The sequence below is a fragment of the Sturnira hondurensis genome, unplaced genomic scaffold (genome assembly GCF_014824575.4).
Source record: "Sturnira hondurensis isolate 20B ecotype Veracruz unplaced genomic scaffold, ASM1482457v3 Scaffold0002840, whole genome shotgun sequence".
Lineage (NCBI taxonomy): Eukaryota > Metazoa > Chordata > Mammalia > Chiroptera > Phyllostomidae > Sturnira > Sturnira hondurensis.
The window spans coordinates 31,236,136-31,262,942 of NW_028075471.1; the positions used below are offsets into that span (position 1 = coordinate 31,236,136).

A 26,807-nucleotide genomic window follows, 5' to 3' on the forward strand; every position below is an offset into this window, starting at 1 on the left:
CTGGGGCAGGGCTTAGTTTGCTGTGTTTAAAAGTTCGTGTAGTCAGGAAATTGTAACTATAAAGTTACATTTCCCTGTCACTTATCATTCTGCAGCTCATTAAGTTTCAACTAATTGCATCTTCAGAATTAGGGATCTTAATGTTTCTCAGCTTCACCACCAGGCTGAAATCTTAACACCCAGGTCGTTAGAGTTTTATTTACTTGTCCTAGGCTATCAAAAGGTCTTCGTTTAGAAATAGGCAGTTCCTGATTAATGGATGTGACTTAGAAGTTTGAAAGATAAATATTTCTAGTAAAACAAAGTCATTTTAGCAGTCATTCTAATTGCCTGTGGCATTTTCCTTCATAATATCTTCCGACAGTAAAATGTCAATAGAGAAAGTGACCAGGAAACTAGATCTGATGGGTGTCTAGCACACCAAGAAAAATGTAGCACTTAAATCAGCCTGTTCTTCAGCTGAGCAGTTAGATCCCTAGCTTCCATGAAATCATGACAGGAAAAGTCTGGCTTTGTTGACTGTAAGCTGAGGGGATGACTTTCTTCCAAACCCTTTGAAGACAATGTGGGGGATGCCAGTACCACTGGGTGAAAAATGTCTGGGAGGAGGAAGTGGCTTAACTCCCAGTGAAGCGCAGCGGAAAAGAGGGAAGCTAATCCTGGGACAGACAAGCAACTGCCACTTTACAGGCAAATCAATAGTGTCCATTTATACTGCAGAGTGCCTTGTGAATTCACTTTACCTGCTTCAGTTACAATCCAAGTGCAAGAGTAGCATCGGCTTTTTTTTAAATGAGACATATGTCTGGGCTTTGATTTTTAAGCACTTCAAAGAATAAAGGAAGAAGAGACTAACTGTATATTATAAGACAGACTTTGATTTCACTCAAACTTGCCATGCTTTTGACACGTTTTCTTGTCCTTTAAACTTATGTTGGGATGAAATGTTCAAATGCGCAACTCCGTGTATTTTTCGGGGTTTTTTTTCTTTCTTTTTTAAAGCCCTTTGATACTGCGCGCTGCCGCGCGGACCGGCTTGTTTGAAATAGCTTCATATGGTGAGCACTGTTGTTGTTTTACAAGGGTTTTCTTCTGTTTGAAGGTAGATCATGCTTAAAATGTGAGGAGGCATGTTTGTGACCTATGGCAGCAGGAAAAGTAGATTCATTTCGGCATCACCCAAATAGGGCGGGGCAAGGGGGTGGGAGGGGAAAGATATTGAGTGGCAGTACCATTTGCTACGCAGCTGCTGGGAATCCAAGAATCAATAAGCTCAGAAATGCACACAGTTGGCCCGCCACTGCTATGGACAGGCGCTCCTCTGAATATTCGACCAACCATGGATCAAAAATATTCGATAGAAAAGTTATGCTGTTGCTGACATGTCCCATGTAGTTAGGCCAATGATGGTTGCATCTGTACCAAACATGTACAGACATTTTTTTCCTTGTCATTATTCCCCCAACAATACAGTGTACCAACTATTTACATGGCATTTAGAATGTGTTAGGAATTATAAGCAGTCTAGAGTAATTTAAGGTATAGAGGAGAATGCACGTATGTTATATGAAAATGCCATACCATTTTACATAAGAGACTTGGGCATCCTCAGATTTTGGTATCTGCAGGGGACCAGTAGCCAATCCCCTATGAATACCAAGGGGTGACTGTATTTAAATCCAGGTGCTGTGAACTCCAGCTGCTATTAAGCAAAGGCGGACTTTGTTGACTTGACTTTGAAAAGATAGAGGGTGGGGTGGGTATTCTTTTGTGGATACCGTGAGGAGCAGCTCGTGGACAATAAATGTCAGCAGGCCTCTCCATCCAATCCAGGGGTCGCAGCAGAGCAGGAGAAGATGCAAACCAATGACACAAATGTCCGACAAGACCGGACCATTGGAAGCCGGTGGTCTCCAAAGCAGTGTGTGCCCACTGCCCTCCCTGGGCACAAGGGAGGAAAATAGTTAAGTTCTACCTTTTTACTTAAAAAAGAAAACAGGATCACAAGCTTTGCTAATGTTTACTACATGGATTGGCACCGGGGAGCTCATTTGGTCTCTAAGTTAGAGTCACATATTAGGTGTCATAGGGCCAGAATGCAAAGCCAGCCTTCGGCTTTTCTGATTGTGATCCTCGAGTCCATTTGCCACAAGATGTGACTGCAGGCCCAGCACTCTTTCTGCTGCAGTTTCCTCTTCCCCCTGAGCACAGGCGACTTCATTCAGCCGCATTAGTCCAGATGGAAAGGCACCTTCCCACCCTCCTCAGTGCCCCAGGAAGCCCTGGTTCCAACCTCTAGGGCTCCTCCTAAGGGCTTTGCATCCCTGGCTTTGCCTGGCCTGCTCTGTAGAAGTCCTCCAACTACAGCCCTGCGTGGCTCAGTCTGTGCCATCGATGGTACCTGCTTGGGATGGGAAACTCCCAAGTCTGTCCCTGGGTGATAGTCAGCCCCACAGCACGGGCTTTCTGCACTGAATGACACGTAACTGAGTGGAAGCCAGAAACTTCAAGCAAGCTTTCTGAAACGAGAGCCCTGGACGGGAGCCCCTGATATCCTCCGTCTTGATTTTCCTGTCTCCCTGTGCTTCTTCCATTCTGAATATTCACATCTGTTTCTTCAGCCTCCTGACAGTCCCCGTATTTGTTACAGGGAGTTGCACAACCCTTTTGAGCCTATTTGACATTCTCGGCAAAGAAAATGGAAAGGGATGCTTTACTTACCAAACAAGGGGAAGTTGTGTTTTGGGGAGAGAAAAAAACTAATTGCAGGCTAATGGGGTGGCTTTGATGAATAGCGCCATTGAGAGTGTGGGGCAGAGAACCTCGCACCTGCCTGGTAACAGGTCTTCCTGTGTGGATGAAATCCTAAAGAGCACAGGGCATTAGTTGGGCTTTTGTTTTTGATTTGGTAAGGGGAAGAGAGTTGTGCAAACAGGTACTTTCCTCCTTTCACAAGGTCAACCTGGTTGGAAACCTTTCACCAACTTTGCTTTTCAAACCTGCCGGTGGATAAGCACAGGTGGGAAGTAGACTTGCAGAAATGTTTTTTCTGGCTCTTTGGAGGAGTGCCTACTCACTCTCAGTTTTCTCCTAAGAGAAAAGCACAGGGATCTCCATTCACAGACAACTAGAGCTTTCTCTCTCACTGGAAGGCGAGTTTTTTAGGGGAGAAGAGGACGTCAATGGGTGTGGTGCATCCCAAGGCCGGCTCGAGTGCAAGGTGGACTGTACCTTGCTGAGGGCTCTGCTAACCGGACACTCTAAAGCCTGACTCCCCATGGCCCACATTCCTATGGGAGCTTCCGAACACCTGTACCCCGCTACCTCTGCAGGTTGTCCAGAATTTCTCCTATGACAAGGTCACCCTCTATTCTGCTGACCTTCTGATAACTTCAGCAGGGTGGTCCTGGGCATAAAGGAAAGTAGAGTAGAAGGGACATTTCATAGTCCCTCAGAGAATCACCTTGCCAGTTTTCTCCCTTAAGACCTTTTTTAAAAAAAGATTTTATTTATTTATTTTTGGGAAAAGGGGAAGGGATGGAGAAAGAGAGGGAGAGAAACATTGATGTGCAAGAGAAATAGTCGGTTGCCTCTTGCATGTCCCCAAATGGGGACTGGCCAGTTGGCATTATTTACATGACATTTACATTGAATTAGGAATTATACATTGTATTAGGAATGTGCCCTGGTCGGGAATCAAACCAGTGACCTTTTGGTTCACAGGCTAGCACTCAATCCACTGAGTGATACCAGCCAGGGCTCCCCTCAAGATCTCTGATGCATCCACTTGATCCACTCAGTGTTATGCAGTCCTACCATTTTTTGAACTTGAGAGGTGTTGATAATATTGGGGAGCAGGGATCTGGTACATGGACTTGATGGCAAAGGGCCTTCCTACAGCTCCTGGCTCCTCCTCCTGTTGTCATCGAGGCTGCAGGAGCACCTTCCACATCCCCATGTGAACTCATTTCCAATTAGCTTAACCCAGCCTTGTGCACTGCAGGGTGCTCCTGTAAACCTGGCCATCTTTTCAAGTCACGTCTGTCATTTGGCAACTGTTGACAAAGGGACCGATTACCTTTGTGGGACATACCAAACCCTAGGTCTATGGGTGCTGTCCAGTACAAGGAGGATGCACGCTACCCACGTAAATTTAAATTTTTTAGAAGGCACATGAAAAAGACAAAAAGAAATAGGTGGAATTAGTTTGGGTAACATTTTCTTTAACCCAATATATCCAAAATATTATCATATCAACATGCAATCAATATTAAGAAATCATTGAGATATTTTACATTCTTTTCTTTGTAATGTCTTCAAAATCCAGTGGGTTTCATAGATTTATCGCATATCTCATTTGGGAGTAGTCACATTTCAAGTGCCCACTGGCCACATGTGGCTAGTGGCTACTGTATTGTTCAGTGTGGATTAATAGCTCTAGACTTAACTATTAGAAATGACAGCACTTCTTGTTTGCTCTGTGGGGCTGTTTCTTGTGGGTAGATTGTGTGTGATGTGTGTTAGGTCCCTTTAATGATGAGGGAGGAGAAAGAAATGGCCTTTTGGCCTACCTGTCCATAGGATAGTAACGTTGGCAAGCAAGGGTCACTCTTTGGATGTGACCCTTGCTGTGGCCTTGAAGCTGACATCCTAACAACCAGGGAGGACATTTGTCCCAGGAGAGCCTGGTCCGGGGGAGTGGCAGGCCTGCTCCTGGACACTGCTGGTTTTCAGAATCCAGTTACAGACGATGATCAGAGGAGATGCTTGAGGGGCGAGCAGACCTGGAAAGGGCTCCGAGGGCAGACTCTGCAAGGAGAAGGCAGAGCAAAGGAGCCCTGGCGTGGGCCCCGGCCACTGTTCCACTCAGACTGGGGGCAAACTATTACTCTTGGTCATCATTAAAAGTGATTTGAAGTGTGCTGTTCTGGGTAGTTAATTTGTTTTCCGAGATCCCTGAGGTGGCGTGAGAACTTGCTGGATCTTTTTCAAGCTGGCTTTGCTTCTTGTTCCCCTCTGAAAGCAATGAAATTATTTAGAGTTAAGTTGCAAGAAAGCAGGCATAATTTTCTTTGGCTGAGAGACATTGTTTGTACAATCGCTGTACACTCTCTCAACCTTGTTTTGCTCCGTTCTCATTTTTCTTTACGCTTCTTGGCAAAACCGGCTGGTAAACGAATGGCAGGCACATGGGGGTGTTTATCCCAAGTTCATTTTCCCTCTTTCATTGTCTTTTCTTTTCCTTAAACTTGGAAGCAAAATATATCCCTTTTCAAGCCTAACTTGGTGGCAGAAGTGACTACTGTTTCATTCAATGGTTGCGTTATTTTCGATCACAGTCTTCTCCGGATAGACCCTGGGGACTCAGGCTTCCTGGGCATTTTTACTGCCTTCTATTCCTGCAAAATCGCCAGGGGGAAGGGCTCACACAAAAAGTGCGAGCGATGGGCAGCTGGGGCGGAGGCCTTGTCTGTGAAAAGATAACTGCTCTGCCCCCGGTCGGGAGCGGTTCTGGAACCTGTACCCCTCAGCTAAAGTTCAGTTTTTCTTTGGCAGCTGAGCTTTGGAGAAACCCTTGGGAATGACCCAAGGCTGAGATGGATCTTAGTGAAATTAATTCCCTTCTGCTCAGAAGAAAGACCCTGGTGGGGCATGCTAATTTCTTCAGGCAGAAAGGACTCCTGGCCCTGTAGGAGTTTGTAACACAAGAAAGATAAGTAAGGCAGCCAGAAGAGGAAGTGTGGAGGGCCGCTTTGTAGGAGTTTCATTGATTTAGCATCTGTAGGGAAACTCCTTAAAAAAATTTTTTTTGATTGGTGAACAGGAGAACATTCAAAACGAAGACAGATAGTGGCCAACTGGGAACACCGGGCCGCCTGGAAAAGCTTAGGCTGCTGCTCAATCATTTCCCCAAACAGGAAACCACAAAATATTAGAGATTAAGGTCACTAGATCATTGGGAAAAGAGTATAACTTTGTCTGCAAAGTATTATGATGGGTTGTAAGTGAGCCAAAATCTAAGCATAAATCTCTGGTCTGAAAACGCAACAGCAAAAACCCAGCCTTCTCACAAAAGCAGTTTGCTTGCCTGTTGCATCGAGAGACCGAAGCCTCCTTCTGCGGCATTTCAGTGATTTTCCCAGTAAGTGGTGGAGTAAGCAGGCGAATAGAGGGAACAGTCTTGTGTTCTCTGTGAGTAATGTGAGTGTTTTGATTTGGACTGAAAAAGAAGTTAAAGTTTAGGTCAGCAAGGAGCCCTCACATGATTTATTTTCAGTCTTATGCTTTTAACTGGCAACAATAAAATGTTCAATATGTAGTATAATGCACATTTGTGTACATCTCTGGCCCCAACTTCTTCGTTCAAGAACTCAGGTGTGCAGGGGCCGCAGGAAGCACAGGTGTCTCTTTTCCCCTTTGGGTATCAACCGTGTGGCTCCCCCTAACTTCCTGAAGTCAGTCTGAGTTCTGAGGGCGTGGGATCTTTTGGGTTGAATCTGCAGGTAAATCGGTTGACAGATAGATTTTTGGCCTAACACAGTTGGGTGCTTTATATATGCCCAGAAAAATACTTCTTAGAGGCATACAGTATGTAACATAAGGGTTCTTCATCATCTGATTCTGTTCGTTAGGTCTTTCCTGAGAAAAGTTTTGTTGTTGTTGTTGTTTTCTGACAGAGTCAAATTTATAGATAAACTGCTGATTTGTACACATCCAGAACTTGACAAGGTTGTGGTCTAAAGTGTCACAATGACTAGGTTACAGAAAGATGTAAGTGAAACAGACTTCTAGTGACCCCTCCTGCAAGGAAAGCTTAGAGAAGGAGAGAGCGCACTTACTTGCCTTTCCTCTTCTGACTTCTCACTGTTTAGAAAAGTAAAAAAAAAAAAAAAAAAAAAAAAATTAAAAAAGTCTGGAGCATCACCAGGGCAAGTGTCACATCTTTTCCTATCTGTCCCCTGAGAGCCCAGTCCTTGGGCGCTTCATAAATATTTGCTGTTGTGTAAGTAGAGATTGCGTATGAGCAGAGCAAACAAACACAACATATTCCTTGTGTAAGCCATGCTCTCTTCTCCTACTCAGACAAAAGGCCACTTTCCTTTCATTTTGGACGGAAGTGAAACTCGCTGCTTATGGATCCAGGAAGGAAATGAAGTGAATGATGAGTGTTGGATTGGGGCTTATTGATCTTTCTGTTTTGCCTATGACAAAGACTTGGATACAGAGAAATATTTTTCTCTTTTAAGAAAAACAAGAGCAATAGCACTGAGCACGTGACAATGGCCCTTGCACCTCTGTGGGGGTGGGGAACCACTACGGAAGGGGAGGGGCTGTGTCTAAGGGAGGCAGCTAGTGCCCAGCGCTCATGGTGGCCCCGCTCAGTCAGGTCTCCCAGTATTGGAATGCTGGCATCTAATTGCAAGAACACCACTGACAAAAACGCTATAGAGACTCAATGGATGTATCTGCAAGGCCTCAGGTAGCCAATTTCAAACCTCTGCATGCCACTGTGGAAATGTAATTTTCATATTATCCTTGATAAGGAGAAACAAAAACATTGACAAGATCCTGCTCTGTAGGCTGTAGGACATTTTTGCACCTCGTATCTCACATGGCCCTCCTAAGAACTCTGCGATGTACACTCCACTCTACACTCCCCAGAGGAGAAAGCTGAGATTCAGAGTGACTAGATAACATGTCAAAGTCACCCAGTAAGCACATGTCCTGGGAGGCTTAGCCAGGGCTGGGCCAGGCTGAGCCAAGACTTCTGTCTGCATACTACGTACATACATAAGCCCCTGCAGTTCGTTTTACCAAATTCCTGACCTCATGCAGTTGTGTTAGAATTCTAACTACATTCTAAATCACCATCGTAACCCACAGGTAACATTTCATTTGGAGATTATAGAGCTGTTTGCACAGGTATGTTGTACTCTGGACCATTTACTCTGTGCCTGGGATGCAGAAAGCTGTATGTACACTACATTATGTGGTTCTCCCAGTGACTCTCTGTCCTGTATGTTTCTCTTTTATACCCATTGTACAGATGAAGAAACTGAACTCTAGACAGGCTGGGTGAGTTAATTGAGATAATCCTCCTAGCAAGTAGCAGGGCTATGATTCAAACCCAGTCACAGGGCCTGTGCTCTTAACTATAAACTTGTGTCCTATATTCAGAGTCACACTAATCTTTGGGTTTGCCCCTTGCATGTGGAATTATGAATAAGGAATATGCCACCTATCCAAATGTTCTTTTCAAGGCAGTGACTTAAGGCAGTGAGGCAGTGTGGAGGAGAGGTTAGAAGCACACACTTTGGATGCAGGCAGACCTGCCCTTGAGCCTTTGTTACTGGTTAGCTCAGCTCCCTGCATCTCTGTCTCCACTTATCGGAAAAAGAATAAATAATACCAGCCTTCTGGGGGTGTTTTGAAGTCACCGTAGATGTAAAGTGGTTAACACAGTTCCTGTAACATAATAAGAATGAGAGTTCAATTCTTATTCAAAATGTCATTTGAAGAGCTTTGCTTTTACCATACTTTTCTAGCATTTAAATATGGGAAAATTCCTTGTGATTTTCAATCCCATGCTTCCACACTAAACGTTCTTTTAAAAGAGTAATTAGTGGACTATGGCTCTGATTACCAAGAAAATACTTCTGGGATGCAGTGGACCCCCAAATGTGTGGAAGACATAGTGAAAGGTGTGTATTTCAGGAGGGTGAATACATAGAGTTCAGGTTTACCCTGGCTGGACTTCCTCCTACAGTGGGCCTTTGTCTGAAGGAGTGAGCTTGGCAACCAAGTATGGAGCACAATAGGACCATCCACACACACTCCGAGGTTTGTTTCAGAAGAAGAGCTTTGCTGAGCCATTATCAAATTATGAAATAAGGCAGAAGCTGACCTAACACTCACTAAACTCCCAGTTGGTATCAGGCACTGTACTAGGAACTGTATGTACATGACCTCATTAGTTCTCACTGCAACGAGATGTAGGTCTTACCACTTTCACAACAGAGAAAGGGAACTGAAGCTCATGGAGGTTAGGCTACATGTCCCAGGGGTCCCAATGACTGCGTGCTGCTGAGGCCTACGTTTATGGGTCTGATGGTGCATGGGTTTGCATGTCATGCTGTTCGCAACAGAAACAACTCTGGTGACTTGAAGCATGAAAGAAATTGAGTCAAAGACATAATAGATCACAGAATTCGAAGAAAACCTAAAGGCCTGGAAGGAGGAAAGATAGGGACCAGGGAAAATTCTGGGGATCCAGGTGGCAAAACTAACGGGCAGATTCACTGGGGAATCCTAGCTTCAGTCCCATGCTCCTCTCTGGCACAGAAAAGAAAGGACTCTGATTGACAGTCTCCACTTGGGCTGTGCCCTTCGAGGGATTTGAGTACAGTCCTCATGAGAGGGAGAAGTGGACCTGGGCAACCACAGCAGCAGACAGTCCCTACACAGCATGACAGAAAGCCTTTAAAGAGAGCAGCTGACTATACCTTCCGAGTGTCGATATGGTTTATGGGGTGATGGGCGCTGTGCGAGGGCTGTAGATGGATGGAGTGCTACGTGAGACTCCTTTGCTAGGAGCTGATGCTATTCCACAGCTGCTTCATCAAGGCCACTCCCTACCACAGAAGGGAGGCATCTGTCACCAGCTGAGCGATGCCCTTGCGTACACTGCTGTCCACAGAGCCAGTGTGAGAAATGATGGAGGTGCGTCATCAGACTTGGACAAACAGACCTAAAGTGTTTCTGAACTGAAGATAGGAGCTATGTCATGCCCAACCAGCCGTCTGTTTCCAGAGGTGTGGAGCATTTAGCTGTGGGGAGTCAGTGCATACTCATTGGTTGGAAGGAATTCGGGTCCTTGCTGAAGGAGTTCCAGGTAGAAGTTTGGAAGTTCGTGATCTTGGATGTACTCTGCCACCTTGCTCTGGAGGTGCGCCAGGTAACGCTTCTCATCCTGACCTCATGAAGCAGTGGGAGCACAAAGCCATACACCCATGAAAGCACTTCAAAGAGAAAGGAACATAATGAAAATGCTTTTCTCATCTCTGCCTTTTGACAAAAAAAGAACCACGATACTTGTAATTCAAATGACCTAGAGCCCTCCCTCATGAATGCTTGAATTCTGGAATGAGTTTTTAGGGTTGTCTGTGAATGAACTAAAGTTATGCCTTTTTTTTAACCTAGTTGTCATGAAAAATTGAGAACTGGTAATAGTTGTGTTTGTACAAACTATTCTGCAGCGAAGCCCGTCTTTTTGCTGGATGGAGGTCCCCAACCTCTTACTGTTATTGTTTTGTTTTATTTATTTTTTCATTATAAAAGCATCTTAACCACATTTACCAAAAAAAAAACAAAAAAAAAACTAGGAAACAGGTTAAAATGAATCAGCCATACTTAAACTACCTTTACTGTTTGCATTTTGATGTTTTCTTTTCCCAAGTGGGAAGCATCTTTTTATAGTAATTATAGAGCACCAATTTCTCATTGGTTTTTTAATAAGGAATGTTTTTCCATGTCTTTGCATAAGCTAAGAAGTCAGCTCTCTAAGTGCTAATAGAAAAGAAAGTTCTCTAAAAGGAGGCCTCCCAGCTGACCAGAGAGGCAAGTGAAGATGTGTTGTGGGCGCTGCCTGGTCAACCAACTCCAGCCCCATTCCTACTCCGTGTTTTGTTAGACTCACCACCAACAAGGGAAGTGGAGCTCAGAGCTGCATTCATGTCTGTCTCCACTCTGTCTTTAGACCCTGTTGCCTAAAATACCAGCAAGCCTCAGGGGGAGGTTTGCCCCAGACTGTCCCAGAACTAGCCTGAAAGTCCTGCATCCTGGGAAACTCCATAGCCCAGGACAAACTGAGACAGCTGGTCACCCTACAGAGAAGAAACAAAGCAAATGTATGCGTGCAGACCCTACATTATTGGCCAGCCCACCAGGGCTTGTGCTTTGTCTTCGAATGTCTCTGACTCTCAGGACTTGGGTTGCCCACACATGCCAGTGGGCTTCAGGACCACCCAGGCCAGCATTCCGCCTACTTGGCTTTTCAACTCACTGGCACTGCATCCTGGGTTATCTTGCCCACTTACCCAGCCCCAGAGACAACTGGGATATTCCTGTAGGGGCTGACCAGAGTAAATGAGACATTTAAATAAAAGCAAAAGCTCAAGAATTCTTACATTTAAGGCTTGCAGCCTTAAATGCCAGCTCTGAAATCACTTCACTTGATCATTAATCTGCCTTCTTTTTTTGGTTGCATTTGACTTATGTGCCCTTTAGAAGTTAAAAATCTTCTCCTTGCTTTGCCACAGAAGGATTTCCCTTTGTCACCCAAAGGTGGGCCTTCCACACATCACATGCACAAAATTACACAGTTCAGCCCATCACTACCTCATTCAAGGGAGTTAATGCTCCAGTTTATGACAAGTCTGGAGGAACCAGGGACACAGCTCACGATGGGTTTCATTTCCATTCAGTTCAACAAACATGCCCTCAAATGCTTTACATCGGAGCCTGTTTTTGCTGTCCTCTGCGGGTTTTCATCCCTTAAAGATGACATCGATTGAGTGAAATCCCTTAAATCAATTCCAAAATATACTGATCATAGTGAGCAGCCACAAGAGATGCTCAGAAAGACACACACTCCATGTCCCACGGAGAGGAAAACGTCCAGAGACGCTCATGCATTTGCTGGCTCGTCAGCTTCTTCTCACTGAGGTCTAACAGAGGGATTGCTTTATAGATGATTATCTTCGTTAATCAGCTATAATCAGGCCTTCCTAGAATGGTGAAGCATTTAAGCCTTGTTTGCTGGTACAGATCATATATAATTGTTTCCATACTGTTGGCAAAACAGCTGTGGCGGTTTTGTCTGGGCCCCAAGGACTCAAGGTCTTTGAGGCAATGTCTTTGTATAAACAATGCACATTTTGATTGTGATGGGGGAGGTGAGTTTTTTAAAGATGCTTTAAATCGACTGGGATTTTTCCCCTTTGGGTTTCTGCTGAGGGGAGGAGAGGTGGTGATGGTGAGGGATGACATGAAAGACCCCATGTTCTTGCAGCGGAGGCTGAGGGCCCTTTCATCTCCAGCCCAATCCTGGCCCGCGCTGCTTGAGGATTTGCAGTGTGTGAAGGTCCCAGGCTGTTTAATTATGTGTAAGCCTTTCAAGAAGCCTACACCAGGAAGGCAGAGATGGAAACACAGGCAGCGAAACATTTTATATCCAGTTTGAGGATTCAACCAAAGGTCGTTGCTTGAGCCAAACCAGAGCTTCCAAATAGATCAAAGGGTCCATGGGGCTGAGCCAAACCTCCCTGCTGGAGACAGAGTGACGGTGCTTCACGGCACTAATATTGTGTTAGTTGCATGAAAACAGCCTAAGCAGCGTAGAAGACAAAGGAGAAAATTACTGAAATTTCCGCCACCTACATTCATGAACTGACTGCATTCATTTTTTTGAGAGTTTCATTCTGTATCTGTGAATGTGTATACCTGTTTTAGCCGATCATAATTGCGATGGATATTTGACTTGTGACTTTCACACTCAGCACTGTTGTGACGAGTACTTTCAGCTTTGTTCGCGGTTCAGGCATTGTAAGCGGCTCTGCGCTGTCCCAGAGAACTTGCACAGCTCCCTTCGCTGCGGCACTCCCTAATTTCGGAACTTCTAGATTGTGTGCTAGCTTCTCATTGCAATGAGACTAATCAATAGAGTTATGTGGGGTTTTTTTCACTTATTTGGGCTTATTTTCATAAAGTACACTTCAAAAGTTGGGATTACTGGGACAAAAGTTCCCCACATTTAGCACCTTTTTGTTGAAAATGGATCACTGCTCCTCTGAAGAGTAGAGCCACGCTACACTGTCCTGGGAGTTTCGCAATTCACCAGAGTTGAGAAAAAAAAAGTTAGTTTCTGGGAAGATAGGGCATTTCTCACGGTTGATAAGTGGCTATCTTAGTTAAGAAAAGGAGGTCTTGGAAGTTTCATGGCTGACGCAGTCATCTCCAACAAGTAACAAATGTGAGGCACCTGCACCTGTCTATCTGCCTCAGAGGATTGTAGCTGCCACTGTGAAATCAATGTGGGAAAGGAGAGAAATATGGGTTAGCAACCTTCCAGGGAAGGTCCAGCCCACCAGCTACCGTGGGGTCTGAACGCCAAGTTAGCGAAAGGCAGGCTGCACGAAGATCTTAAGGGGTGGCATTCCTCAGTCCCACTAAAATGTGGTAATGACTGTCCTCTTTGACATAGTCATGCATCCAAGCGCGTGACGTCACTGAGTAACACGGCGCAAACACTTTTGCAACCAAAAGAGGCCTTTATGTAGATTCCTAGGAGAAGTCAAACTTTTGGGCCAATGCAAGGGTTGAGGTAAGGCTGGAGTTTATTTCAGGTTGCCGGTGTGTGTGGCCACCTGGAAGAAGATGACCCCACTGTCCTGTGGGACTGGCCTCTCTGAGCACCGCCTGCATCAGACAAGCTCACGGAGGTTCCTTTTCTCTCAAGTGTGCACCTGTGCATGCGTACCTTCTCTACCTGGATAGAGTCTCTGGCTTCGCTTACTAAATCCTACATTTTCATCTGCCTCAATTTCATCTAGGTTCTCTTGTACAATGGCCAACTGGACATCCTCGCGATGGCGTCCCTGACTGAGCGCTATTTGAACACCATAAATTGGAAAGGATCCCAGGAATACAGGAAAGCAGAAAGAAAGATTTGGAAGATCTTTAAGTCTGATCAGGATGTGGCTGGTTATGTGAAGCAAGTGGGTAACTTCCATCAGGTATGAAAACGCCGTGGGGCCTGTGGGTAGTGGGACTAGGACAGTGGGATTGATGACAAAGCCTGAGAGCCTGACTGGCTGGCCTCAAGCAGAGTCATGTCAGCCAAAATGTTTCTTCTGCGGTCTGCTTTCTACAAGAGGAGAATGGTCTGAGTCTGTACTGAAGTATCAAGGCCAAAGTGTAGGTAGGTCTGGTTCAACAATCAAAAAGATAATCCTTAGCCCCAGAGGGGGAATCATTATGGAAAGAATGAGTCTATCTGAGGACAAAGGGAAACTTGAAAGAATTATAGAAAGAAGGGTGGATGTGATCTCTGCTGGCAAATCTGGGATCATATGCAGACATTGTACATGGAGCCCAGGACAAAATCTCACTATCATGGCCCTAGTGTGACCTCCACTTTGGGGGTGTCCCTGTGCCTTTGGTTTGTGGGTCTCAGCCCCTCAAGGAGGTGCAGGGTTTCCCGTGATTACATGAAGATTACACCATTCACCTCCAGAAAGTTTGTGGAGAAATTCAGAAAGCCCTTCAGTGAGCCTTTGCTCAGTCAAGACAAGAAATTGAAATCTTTTGGACTTGACTGTTTTCCCCCACAATGTTTTATTTGAGGCGACTTTGGGACCTCAATTCTGCCTTTCTGGGTATTTGGAATTACAGCTTCTAAATGCTTGAATTTTCCATGAGGCAAATACATGCTCCCAACAGAAATTAATCAGACGCTTACTTCCTTGAAAGTACTTTGCTTTGAGATAATAAATGAGAGTTCACAAAGAATTTCTTGGGGGTTACTGGGTTATAATATGTATTACTCATTTATGTTGGAAGAAATGATAGATCAAGTAAAATGATGTGTGTTCTAATGAAAAAAGGGTAGCTTTCTGTCCACAACTCCAGCCATTCTAACCCCTGAATAACAGGTAAGAAATGTAGGTATTGCCCAGAATGTTAACTACCTTGGACAAAGGAAACAGTTGAAAGACATATTTCTGGGCTCGGGTGAGAGGAAACTCCACCTTGGAAAAGTTATAGTGTTATAGTTTCTAAATCAAGATAAATTATGCCAAGGATTAAAGACTGGTGGAATGGCAAACTAAATAACTCAACAGAAACGATTCTGGCAGCACATGTGTGAGGTCTGAAAATGGGGCCAGGGAAGGGCAGGAAAGAGTGTCTGTTTACATGCAAGGGATTCTGGAGAGAAGACGGAAAGTGCTATGTCAACGTCAATTTTGCCTCCCTAAAGCTGCATGCAGGTTTCCAGCCCCTTAACTACAACTTCATGGTAGTTTATTGGTTTTATTGTCTCTTTGCCCGGAATCAACTATTGCATACACCAATACATATATAGAAACAGTATAAGGCAGTGGTTAGAGACATGAGTATTTGAGTCAGGAAGACCATGATTTGCATTCCAAATCTTCCACTCTATAGCAACATGACCTTGAGTAAGTTTCTTACCTCTCTGTGCCCCAATTGCCTCTTCCCCAAAATAGGGGTAGAAACAGTACCTCCTTGCTGTGGGCTGAAGTGTGTCTCCACAAAGTCATACGTCCAGGCCCTAGCTTAAGATGTGATGGTATTTGGAGGTAGGGCAGACAGGAGGTAATTAGGTTAAATGAGGCCATAAAGTCAGGACTCCGATTCTATGGGATTACCGTCCTTATAAGGAGAGACCCGGAAAGCCTACTTGTGCTCCCTGCCCAACCCCTTCTACCAGGTGAAGACATAGCAAGAAGGCAGCAGTGTGGGAGCCAGGAAGAGACCCCACCAGGAACCAAATTGGCTAGCACTTTGATCTTGTGGACTTCTCAGCTCTAGAACTGAAAGCTTCAGAACTATGATCCATTTCTTAAACAACAGTCTATGTTATTTTCATCAGATTCTTGAAGGGATTCAATAAGCTAGTAAGCTTAGCACAGTACCTGACTCATAGTAAATATTTGCTAGTACTGTTGTTATCATTATTACCCTGCATCACTTGTAAAGAATGTACATAACAAGAGGAAAATTATATTGGGTTGGCCGAAACGTTCATTTAGTTTTTTCCATACAGTGGGTCTAGTGGTGTTTAGTTGTCTTCAGCTTCATTGGAAACAATTTTGTTAGACTGTATTGTGTGAGCTGTCATATCAGTGTGCACTTTATTAAAAAACATCAAAATTGGTGCATTTTTGTGCCACCATTTTAATATTAAAGATGGAAGAAAATGTGCAACATTTTTTGCATATTATGCTTTATTATTTCAAGAAAAGTAAAAATGCAGCTGAACGCAAAAAAAAGATTTGTGCAGTGTATGGAGAAGGTGCTGTGACTGAGCAAGTGTGTTGAAAGTGGTCTATGAAGTTTCTTGGTACTGTTGACATTTCAGCCAAATAATTCTTCTCTGTGAGGCTGTCTTATGCACTGGAAGATGTTTAGCAGCACCCCTAGCCTCTACCCACTAGAAGCCAATGGCCAGAGAGAGCCAACATACTCAAATATCCAAAGAATGAAGTTATGGGTGAAAATGAAAAATGTGTCTTTTATTTTATGGAAAAAGCTAAGCAGACTTTTTAGCCAACCCATAAATGATAAAAGTCAAGGTCAGGGAAGATGTTTGATGGAAAGTCAGCTCTTAGGGAAAAGTTGAAATACTCATGTTTAGGCCATTAAGGGCAGACTTGCATGTTGTGCAGCCAGGGAGCAGCGGGTATGTCACCTGTCCCCCATCTGCTGCACTGCTTCCCAAGGACGATGGCTTTGAGCACACACTCAGCACGTCTTACAGCCTGTCGGCTACCTCTGCCACCTGTGAGTCGCTGTCCCAGCCCAGCCTGTGAGCACTCTAGGGCCTGGCATTGCACGTGTCCTACTCAGCTCTGTGCACAGAGCGTCAGCTGGGGAGACCAGATTGTGGCTGCATGTGTCACCGAGGTGAGAAAAGAGATTGGCCACCGCTCAGGAACTTGTGGCAGATATCACAAGAAAGCCTGAGGACCCTTCTCATGAATGCAGAACCCACTGAGAGCTGAAATGGCACTCCTCTGGCTGCCAAAAAGTGGGTAACAAAAGAAGCAAGGCCCACATATGTTTGTGATAGGGAGGGTTTCACCACATGTCAAGGGATCTGCATTTTATGTAGGTGATTTTAAAATGTTGGCGGAGCTCCTGCCCGGTAACGCTCAGCAGAGAGTGAGGGGGGCGGGTGGAGATGAGGGCAGAATGCAGGAGGGAAAGCGCCCTGGCGTTAACAAAGGCATTCTCTGTGAGGGTTGGACGGAGGACACTGTCCAAATGTCAGGCGTCCGATAAGGCAAACAACAGACCTTAGCCATGGCCTCGCTTTTCAACATGAGACGCACAAAACAGAAGCATGCGTGTGTGTCTGCCAAACAGGAAACCTCACTCCCTGCCAAACTCCACAGCTCTTAATTTAAAAATCGAAACCAAAGTAGACTTGTCTTTGGATGCTTACTTAAAATGTCTACTTAGAGGAGTGACAGCTCTCCCCGAGAGAAACAGGGTGCTCGAGGCAGAGAGCAAGCGTCCCCACGTGTTCCTGTCAAGCGATGCCCAGGAAAACCAAAGGCAGCTGCAGCAGGCCTTTAGCGGCCAGGCGAAGGGGGGAGGTAGTTTGTTGCCCCACAGTGGGCATTGCCTAGAGGTGCCGAGCCTTTGAGATCTGTAGCATTCTAAAAACTGGGCATGGCCTTATGATGTCGCCTAGGGCAGTGGCCTTTTCTAAGCCTCAGTGTGTCTGTAAAATGCCAGGTTTGGACTGAGTTTTCTCTAAGACATCTTTGGAGAAATAACTGAAATATCTACTTTTCATTAATGCCCAGAGAGGCTCAGTTAGCAAGAAGGGTAGAATAGTATAGTGGTCTTCGGGGCATATATTTATAGGCATAGATAAACACACACACCTACCGTACACACACACGCACACACACCCTCCTCTGATGGACCGATTCCTGTCTGAGAGATGGCGCTTCCTGTGGGGCCATACCCACTACCAGCTAGGTGTTCACAGGGAAAGCCTGGCTGCTGGCGTCACAGCAGACCACCTCCTGCCCCTGCGGAGCATGCCCTGAGCACCTACAGCTGGACCCTCCCCAGGGCCTGGCTTATGAAGCCCTCGGGCCTAGGGTCTGCATCCCTCCCCTCCGGGCCTTTCTCCTGAGACTCCAAAAGGAATGAGACCTTTAGCTGGAGGTTATGTGCAGGTGAACCAAAGGGAGAGAGCCCATCGCCCTCAAAATGGGACCATTGCAGGTGGTTTGGCATCGTAGAGGAAGGCAGACTGCGGAGTCGCACAAACCTGGTTTGAATGCCATTTACCAGCTCCGGGCCAGTTTCTGGCTCTGTGGATCCTAAACCAGCTCAGCTGCCGCACAGGGCCATTGGGAAGGCCAAAGGGGCATCCGCAAGCCCTTGGCCCGTGGCTTCCCAGACACTTTTTCATTCACAACGTTATGGAAATCTGGTAGTGTTACAGAATAGATCCCGGTGGGGGCAGAGGGGGTGGTGAACGATATACTTTTGCTGAATGGACCCACCCTTGAGCTCCAGGGGGCCCTCACCCCATACTAAGTTTGCCTTGTCCACCACCAGGGAAAGACGTCTCTCAAGACCAGAAATTGGTGAAAAGGAAAGAGATTATTTATTCAAAGAGTTATATAAACAAGAGAAATGACTTAATGTCTTCACTGAGATCCCAAAGTCCTTTAGAATACCCACAAATGCACGGTCCTTCCTTACCCCTCTGCCCAGTCCAGGGAACTGTATCTTAGAAAAAGAAATAGAAGTCCATGGTTCTTCTCTGCCCAAGCTGCACGGTCCCAAAAAGACGCCGCATGGCTGCTGTGCCTGGGTTTAAATCCCAGCACCCATCTTCCTCGGACACACCATTTCTGACTCCTCCCCCAGTCAGTTACACCTGCCAGCATTCCTCTATTCTTCCAGCTTTTCTGGGCTGCCATAGTAAGTCCCGGGAGGCATGGCCCCGTGGTGTGGAGCCAATCATCTCCAAGCTCTCAGGCAGGTGCTGTAACCAGGGGGAGTTGCCTCCCCCTAACATCGTGGGTTGAAGTCGCTCCCATCCCCTTGGCTCAAGGCAGGGCCACAGCCGTTTAACATATCTGTGAAACCAGTTAAAGGTTAATAGATATGTTAAATGACCATTCTAGAGGTTATCTGCAAAACTGTTGCCATTCGAAACAAGTCTCAGTGGCCCTGCTCCATGCGTCCCATCCGCAGTTCAAACTTGTGGGGGTGAGGACATCCTGTATGTATATATTTTTCTAATATTTCCTGAACACCCTGAGTTTTGGACCCCATTACAAATCCCCATTTGGGGACCCCCTTGGCTGCACCCTGTTATAGTAGCTCCCTTATAAATTACATGATTGAATTTACTAATTCATAAATGAAGAAGTGGAAGTTTCCTCTGGGGAACTTGCTTAAGGCTTCAAATAGTAGTCATATCTAAGGTTTGGCAACCCAAATGGACCCCTCCCCTGCACCGTGGTGCCTTTGAACCTGAGAGGGCACTGGAGTTACTGTAAAGGGTGGGACATTCTGATTGCCCAGAAGTGGGCCACATGTGTAGGATGTGGTGGTGACACTGGTAGGGTGGAGTGTCAGTGGTACACAGTCTTTGGCAGAACATACAGTCCACATGGAATAATTTGTCCCCTAAAAAAAGAGGGGTGCATACAAGGAGGAGGAGGAGGAAAATATGATACGCAGACAGAAAGCATAACTCCAGATTCCTAGCTGTGATTTTCTAAAACTAACGTAGCCTTTACTATGTTTCATTGACTACATACAACCAAGAGTCTGAGAAAAGGATAACCACAGTGCTTTGAGCAGAAGGGAAGGTCGGATGAGGATTTGAGTGTTCCCATGGATAATCCAGGGAGGGAATGACAGAGACCTGGCTGCCTGCCTTTGTTGGACTTCCTACTGACAATTCACTTTTGTAGGATTTTAAACAGCTTTGGGAGCATTATGAACTATTTCTGAAGGAAATTACAGCTCCAGGAAGGTCTTCAGCGTGTCTTTGATTGCATTGACCAAATCAGAGTAAGCAAAGAGCAATAAATGTGACTGGCTGAGAGGGAATGAGCATTTAAGACAGTATGTAATGAGGGAACGCAACTGTTAGACAGATTTGAGACCATGATTACCAAATGCAGCTAATTCCCTGGGGAAATGTTTTGGCTTTGTTACAGAAACCGTTCAACAGAATCCTCATCTCTCTCCCAGCCCTGTTTCCTTCCACAAAGACAGAAGTCCTGATTCATGAGTTCTTTGTCTCCATCTTCTAGACCTGGGGAGCGTTCTTCTGTCCATTTAAGGGAACCAGTCTGTGGCCAGAGAACCAGAACGCAGCAATCAAACCACACCTACCCCACATCCTTAATAATAACACCTGCTAGCCCCATGGCAGTCACAGGTTGGACCTCCGGAAGCCAGCGTCGAGGCCACGAGGGGGACCCAAGGCATTCATTAGTGACTGACATTGTGCAAGGAGGGGCAGGAAGCAGCAGTGGCACAGGGGAAAATCCAGCTGTGATACAGCCTCCTGATCCCTGGCCAACCTTGCAGGGAGCTCCACAGGGGGGATTTTCCATCAGGGTTTCACACCAGGTCAGACCAACCAGGCCTGGCCATCCCCACCTCTCTCAGGCTCCAAATGTGGGCTGCCCAGGAAAGGCCTCATTCTAGGGAAGACTACGCTCTGCAGCTGAGGCAGACTCCAAAGGAGGTGGCAGCTGGAGGCTTTCTGCTGAAGGCACTCCCCACAGCTGAGCAGCAAGTGCATCCTTGATGGGGATCTGGTGGTGGAGTCCCGTGTTTATCACAAGGGCCACTGGATGATGTAGCTGCAAGCTCTCAGGGGCCGGGGCCTTACCTAAGACCATAGGGGATTGGTCTTCCTTTGTTTGTATTAGGTAAGCTTCCACCTGAGCTAGCAGTATGATTATGTGTCCTGTCCACATTAGAAAGATGAATCCAGCCTTGCTTTTTAGTTCATGTCAAGATTCCAAGATAAGAACAGCAGATCTTTCAAGGAAAAAAGAATAGAGTGTTGTCAGCAAATGTTTTTTTCAGTTACTTATTATGGAATGAGAAATCATACCAAAATGTAGTGGCTTAAACACCAACAATTCATTATTTCTCACAATTATGTGGATGGAATGGGCTCAGCTGGGTGGTTCTTCTGATTCAGATGACACGGGCTGAGGTCATACATACAACTGTGTTCAGCTGAGAGTTTGGCTGAAGCTGGACCATGCGAGGTGGTCACCTCCCCTCCAGGGCTCTCTCAGGATGGCCTCTAACCATGCAATGCCCTGGCCAGGCCTTCACAGCATGGCAGCTCCTCCCCCAAAATGGGAAGCAAGAGATGCCAGTCCTTTGAAGGCCAGGCTTCTAAAGTCCCAGAATCTTTTTTCCATTGCCTTCATTGGGTCATAGTGAACCCTAGAGCAAGGCCAGCAGCATTTTGATGGGAAGAATGGCAAAGAATTTGGGACCATTGTTAATCTACTACATTTCCTGAATCTGTGGGTCTCAGCCCTTACAAATGCAGATTCCTGGCGCCGTCCCCAGGTATTCTGACTTTCTTTGTCTAGAATGGGATTTGAGCAGCAATCAGTGTTTAGGTTCTTGGGGAATTCTAATTCTACTTGGCCGTTTGGGGGAACCCTATGCTGTGATGTGGTTTGTCCCTCTGTTGATACTAAAATGGACTTCATCTTGCAGGAACCCTTTGGGGCTTATGTTTGAATAAATTTCCATCCTGATGCCTAAAGTGTTTCCTAAACCCTGACCTATTTTACTTACTTTCCGGCCAACCAGAAACCTGAGACCCTAGATTTGCTTCTAACAAACCAGCCATTGAGCTGAAGCATCGCATTGAGCAAAGTGTCCCCTGGTCCACGGTGTCCACCGGTGTGGCTCTGGTTTGCTGAAATCTTCAGCCAAAACCTGACACCGAATTTTCGACCTCAGTCCCTGCCATGCATTGTAGGGTTACAAGTGGACTTTGTTTTCCCCAAACACTGATAGACCACAGGTAAGTTAGACTTGAAGAAAAACTCTTTTATTTATTCATAACATTAGCTTCTTCTTCCCAGCCAAGTTTTGTCCTGCGCTGAACTAATGTGGCCCTGGTGGGCAAAGTCCTTAGGTCATAGTGTCTCTTTGTTACTTTCCAACAAAGAGACAATTTGATCAAGCAGGGTCTACTGTTAACACGTCCAGAGGGGGGCTCCACAAAGATGTGGCCCACCAGACACAGCGAATGTGCTTCTGGGCATTCCTTCCTTATTATCTGTCTCTGGATATTAAAAATTGATCAAATGATGTTCTAGGCGGCCACAAGTAATTCCACGTCAAAGCAAAAGTTCCAATGCCTCGCTCGATGTAGACCGAAGTCTTTTCAGGAATAAACCGAGCACCTCCACGAGCTGATGGCTAGGGTTTTAAGAAGGATTCTTAACCTGGGGTTAGGGCCTGTGGTTAGGATTCAAAGGGTCAGTGAACTTAGAAGGGAAAAAAGATCGCAGCTTTGTTTTTACTAACCTCTAACCAAAACAGCATTTCCTGCCATTATGAATTATGAAATTTAGCATTTCCTGCCATTGTGAATGTAGGCAATGGCCCGCAGTGTCATTAGTGGTGCCTTCGACTTTATCACCAATAGAAAGCAGAAATACTTTCATGTCAAATACATACCCTGTTGCAAATACCTTGAAACAACATTTATGGCCATCCCTACTCCCAAGTCACAGTAGTGGTCAGATCCACTGTTTGCTCTTATTGAATATGTTCATATATATGACTACATCATAAGTTGTTTACTATATTGATAATTTCAATGTAAGGGTTTCACATGTGATCTATTTTACTTAAAAATTTAAATATATATAATATAATATGATATAATATTATACATTAGATATTAGATATAATTATATGTTGTGTATATTATATTTATACAATATAATGTTATATTATATATGTTTATATATTATATATTATATATTTATATATTATATATTATATTTAAAACCATTATTCTGAGAGGTGCCTCTGAGCTGCATGAGACCACAGCCATAGGGGTCCATGGCACACAAAGACCAAGAACCCATGTGCTAGATTATTTGAATTGTTAAGTTTCTTCCCCATCCCAAAGCACAGACCAACTTTGGTGACTCTAGATGCAGAAGCTATGAGCTTAGCTATCAAGTAGACATGAATTTTATTCCTAGTTTCTTACCTTGGCAGGTCTAGCTACTTCTACTGTCACCATACTCCAGTGACACTGTAGCACGGGGACTAAGAGACTGATACCATGTTAGATGTGGGTTTGCTGCCTGTTCCACCGCTTACAGGTTGTGTGACCTTGGGCAAGTCACTTAAACTCTCCAGAGATCCCTCATTTGTGAAATAGGCATAATATGAGTACCTACCTCTCTCATGGAAGCATTACTTATTAGAGTTAATTGAAATAATGCTTATACATTACTTGACACTCTACCTGGCACCGGATAACATATAATATTTATTCCTACTGCCTTTATTGGCTTCTAGTATTAATCTGTTTTCATGGGGCAAGAAGCTCTTCCTCTAACACAGTCCTTAATAGATACTATGTTTTAAAGGCTCAGATAATCAAATGGACTAAACATTATTCCTCAGAAAGGTATGGAACTACTGTGATTGTATCTGGTTGTAGCGTCACTGAAATAGGGAAACTCGCTTGGTGAGAGGTGGAAGAAATAGAGGGCTTGGAAGGTGTTCCACATTTTGCTGCATGGCAGTCTAATAATAGCAAATGAAAGTGGCTAAATTGAGTAACGCGGTACTTCTGAAGCACCGAGCCCCTTCTGGTTGAACAATAATTGGAACCATCCCTGTTGACAATAAAGGACGCACCCAGACTTTTGGGTTTTGTTTTTCCATTTGTACTTAGCTTCTAACACATGGAAACAAGGAAGAAGAGGAATATAGGAGTTTAGATTTAGAGAGTAAAAAACAATTGAGAAAAAAAACCCTCAAATGTTTGGCAACTTGCTCTTTTGCTGTCAGCATGGAGGTGTGGGTGTTTGTTTTAGTTCCTAAAATCTTTTTTTTTTTATGCAGCAACCAGAGTCCCAAGGTTTAGATTCTGGCACCAGCTCTGTCTTCTTTGAGCTACTTTCCAGAGGGGGACTTCCCATTTTTGCCTTTGTTTCTGTTCAATTACTTCTCTATATCCTCCCCACTTACTGCTTTTAGCCATATGGCCCATCTCATCACCTCTGTGTTGGGCAGAAGAAAAAAGAATGAGAGAGAACATGTTAAATTTCTTACAGATTTGTTTTTGCAAGTTTGACAGCATCAGTAGGTAGTTTTTCTTTTATTTTTTTTAATTAAAAATTGAATAATATCCAAAGAATATGTATAATACTTGTATAAGATAAAACAATGATAAGTGAACACCCTTATTACTTATCAGCTAGTTTGGAAATGCAATATTACCATGAGTTTGCCCTCCCCAATCCCACCCTTTTCCTTACTGTCCTGGATTTTGTTTTTATCATCTTTTTCCCATTTAAAAAAATTAATAGTTTTACTATAGATATACATATCCATAAACAATATTTTACTTTTCCTGTTTAATTTTAGAGAAAGGGATTACTCTGTGTGTATTTTGTTTTAAAATGCTTTTGCTATTCAGTTCTTTGTGAGATTCACCTAGTTGATATGTTCAGTTGCACTTCATTCTTTTTCACTGTTGCATAGTATTCCATTGCATGATTATATTATCGATCCATTCCATTGCTACTGGACATTTGGGTTCTTTCCAGCTTTTTTGCTCCTACAGATATTGCTGCCATGAACTTTCTTGCACTTGTCTCCTCATGCCTGAGTGTAAGCCCTTCTCTAAGAATAATGTCTAAAGGCAGAACTGAGGACGCCACAAGATGAGCTTCTTCAACTTCATTCAATCATGCCAAAACATTTTCAAAATCGATGTCATCTAGCTAGTTAAATATAAGAATTCTGGTTATTCTATTGCATCACCAACTCTTGGACTTGTCTCTTGCCGTTTTTCACCTGGGTTTGTTAAGTTGAAGGTGGGCTTAGTGGCCTTTCCCATGTCTGCCATTCATGGTTTGCCCTTTTATTTCTTGCTGACTTTCTCATCTTCTTCTCTGACTACCATCAGACTGAAAGACTACCACCCACGTGGGCACAATGAAAGGGTGATGTGAACAAGTCAACAAGTCATGTCTAAGTGTTGGTGCTGCTTTGTTTATGCAGATGCATTTTTCTTTCGGGATATCCTGTGCTAAGGTGGGCTACCAAAACATGCAGCTCAAAAAAAATCAGAAATGTATTCCTTCAGCACCTTATCTCATCCACAGTGACTCAGAATAAGAAGTAACTAAATAAAATAAACAGATTTCAACTTACAGCATGGATTTGCAGGCAAGACCTAGACCATGTGGGAGAAAAACATGAATCTTTTTCCAACACAGGACAAATCTCCTCACTTTAGTTACTTTTCTATTGAAACAGCGAGGAAGGGAAGTTATTTAGCAGTTGCTTTGCTGGGAGTCTTACCAGAAAATTAAGAAACATTGTAATTGGCAAATAGTACTCCCCCAGTTCCTTAGCTAGCATTTCTCACATCTGTTTTATAACATCCTTCTCACTGCCATGACTTTATTCATTTCCTAGTGCTCAACACGGAAACCACAAAGAATGACTTAAAAAGAAAAACATGGGTTCCATACAAACCAGTAAAAAAGTGCAGCATTTTAGGGACACTAAAAGAAAATGAGGGCTACCCCATATCACAAATTCTAAAGTAAATCAGGTGCCCCTGTGGTGTTTTAAGAAAAGGCACAAGTTTTAAAAGAACACTCTAACTGTAAAAGAACACTCTAACTGTGGTTTAAGTTGTTGCGGTTTAAAATGTTTTGCCTTTTGCAGGAGCCTCCTGAGCTGGTCTTAACTAGTCTCCCTCCTCTCCTGTCTCCTCTCTCCTCTGTGCTTTTTCCAAAACGCAAGTCTGGTCGTGTTTCCCCCGTGTTTAAAACCTCTCCCGACTCTGCTCCCTGCAAAATAAAATCCAAACTCTACTAAAAAAGTGGAGGTGTTTGACCCGGCCTCAGCTTCCTTCCCCAACCTGAACTCTCACTCTCCCTTTTCCTCAATTAGAATTGGGATGGAAAAAACCCACCTCATAATATTCCAAACACACCTGCTGTGTTGTCAGCCAGCAGGTTCCATGGGGGGCCCTCCCTGTTCCTCAGGAGGCCCTTTCTGCTCCTCAGACAGCCTGGAAAACCTTTGTCTGCCTCTCAAAGCTAAGCTCCAGTGTCACCTCTAGGAAGCCCTCCTCCCAGAACTCTCAGCATCTAAGTCACCTCCTTCTTAGCATCTCTCTGTGCAACTTTCCCACTGCAGGTGAGCTCCCTAAGGAAAGGAATACTGCGTGATTTCTGCTGGAGCAAACCCCTTGGCCCAGCTCCTAGCGCTCAGCAAATGTTCAGCAAGTTAGTATTAAAATCAAACTGGCCCCTGCCTCATGCCTACACCCTTCTAGTTGTCGTGTTTGTGTGTATGTGTGTGTTAATAGTACAATTCACAAGGAATGTTGTTGTCACTCACCAGTTGTACACACCACAATGTCTTCTAGGAAGCAGACCAGACATGCAGAGCCCATGAGTGATTCAAAACTGTCCCCTCCCAACTGAAAGAGGCACTGCTTAGGTCAGCTGGAGACTATTTCCTTTCTGCGTCATATAAAAGGAATAAGGGAAAATATTCTGGGAAACCGATTTATGGAAGGTGTTGTAAAACTTTCATTGTCTCAGGGGCTGACTGGAGTGTCTTCTCCTTTCAAAAATTGAATTCCTGGTATTTGAATTATTTTTTCTTTTCTTAAAAAAAGGACACAGCTTGCTTCCTGAAAACAAAGGAAATAATAAACAATAGCAACTCCCAGTTTTACTCTGATTATTTGCCAA

The 26,807-nt window shown here is 44.5% G+C and overlaps 1 protein-coding gene across 1 annotated transcript in view; it reads left to right on the top strand.

Annotated features, from left to right (window-relative positions):
- Positions 1-26,807, top strand: part of CPVL (carboxypeptidase vitellogenic like) — a 103,965-nt gene that overhangs the window by 71,751 nt on the left and 5,407 nt on the right. The window contains exon 12 of the mRNA XM_037041233.1: positions 13,611-13,793. Coding sequence (XP_036897128.1) covers positions 13,611-13,793 — 183 coding nt within the window. The remainder of the gene's footprint in view (positions 1-13,610; positions 13,794-26,807) is intronic.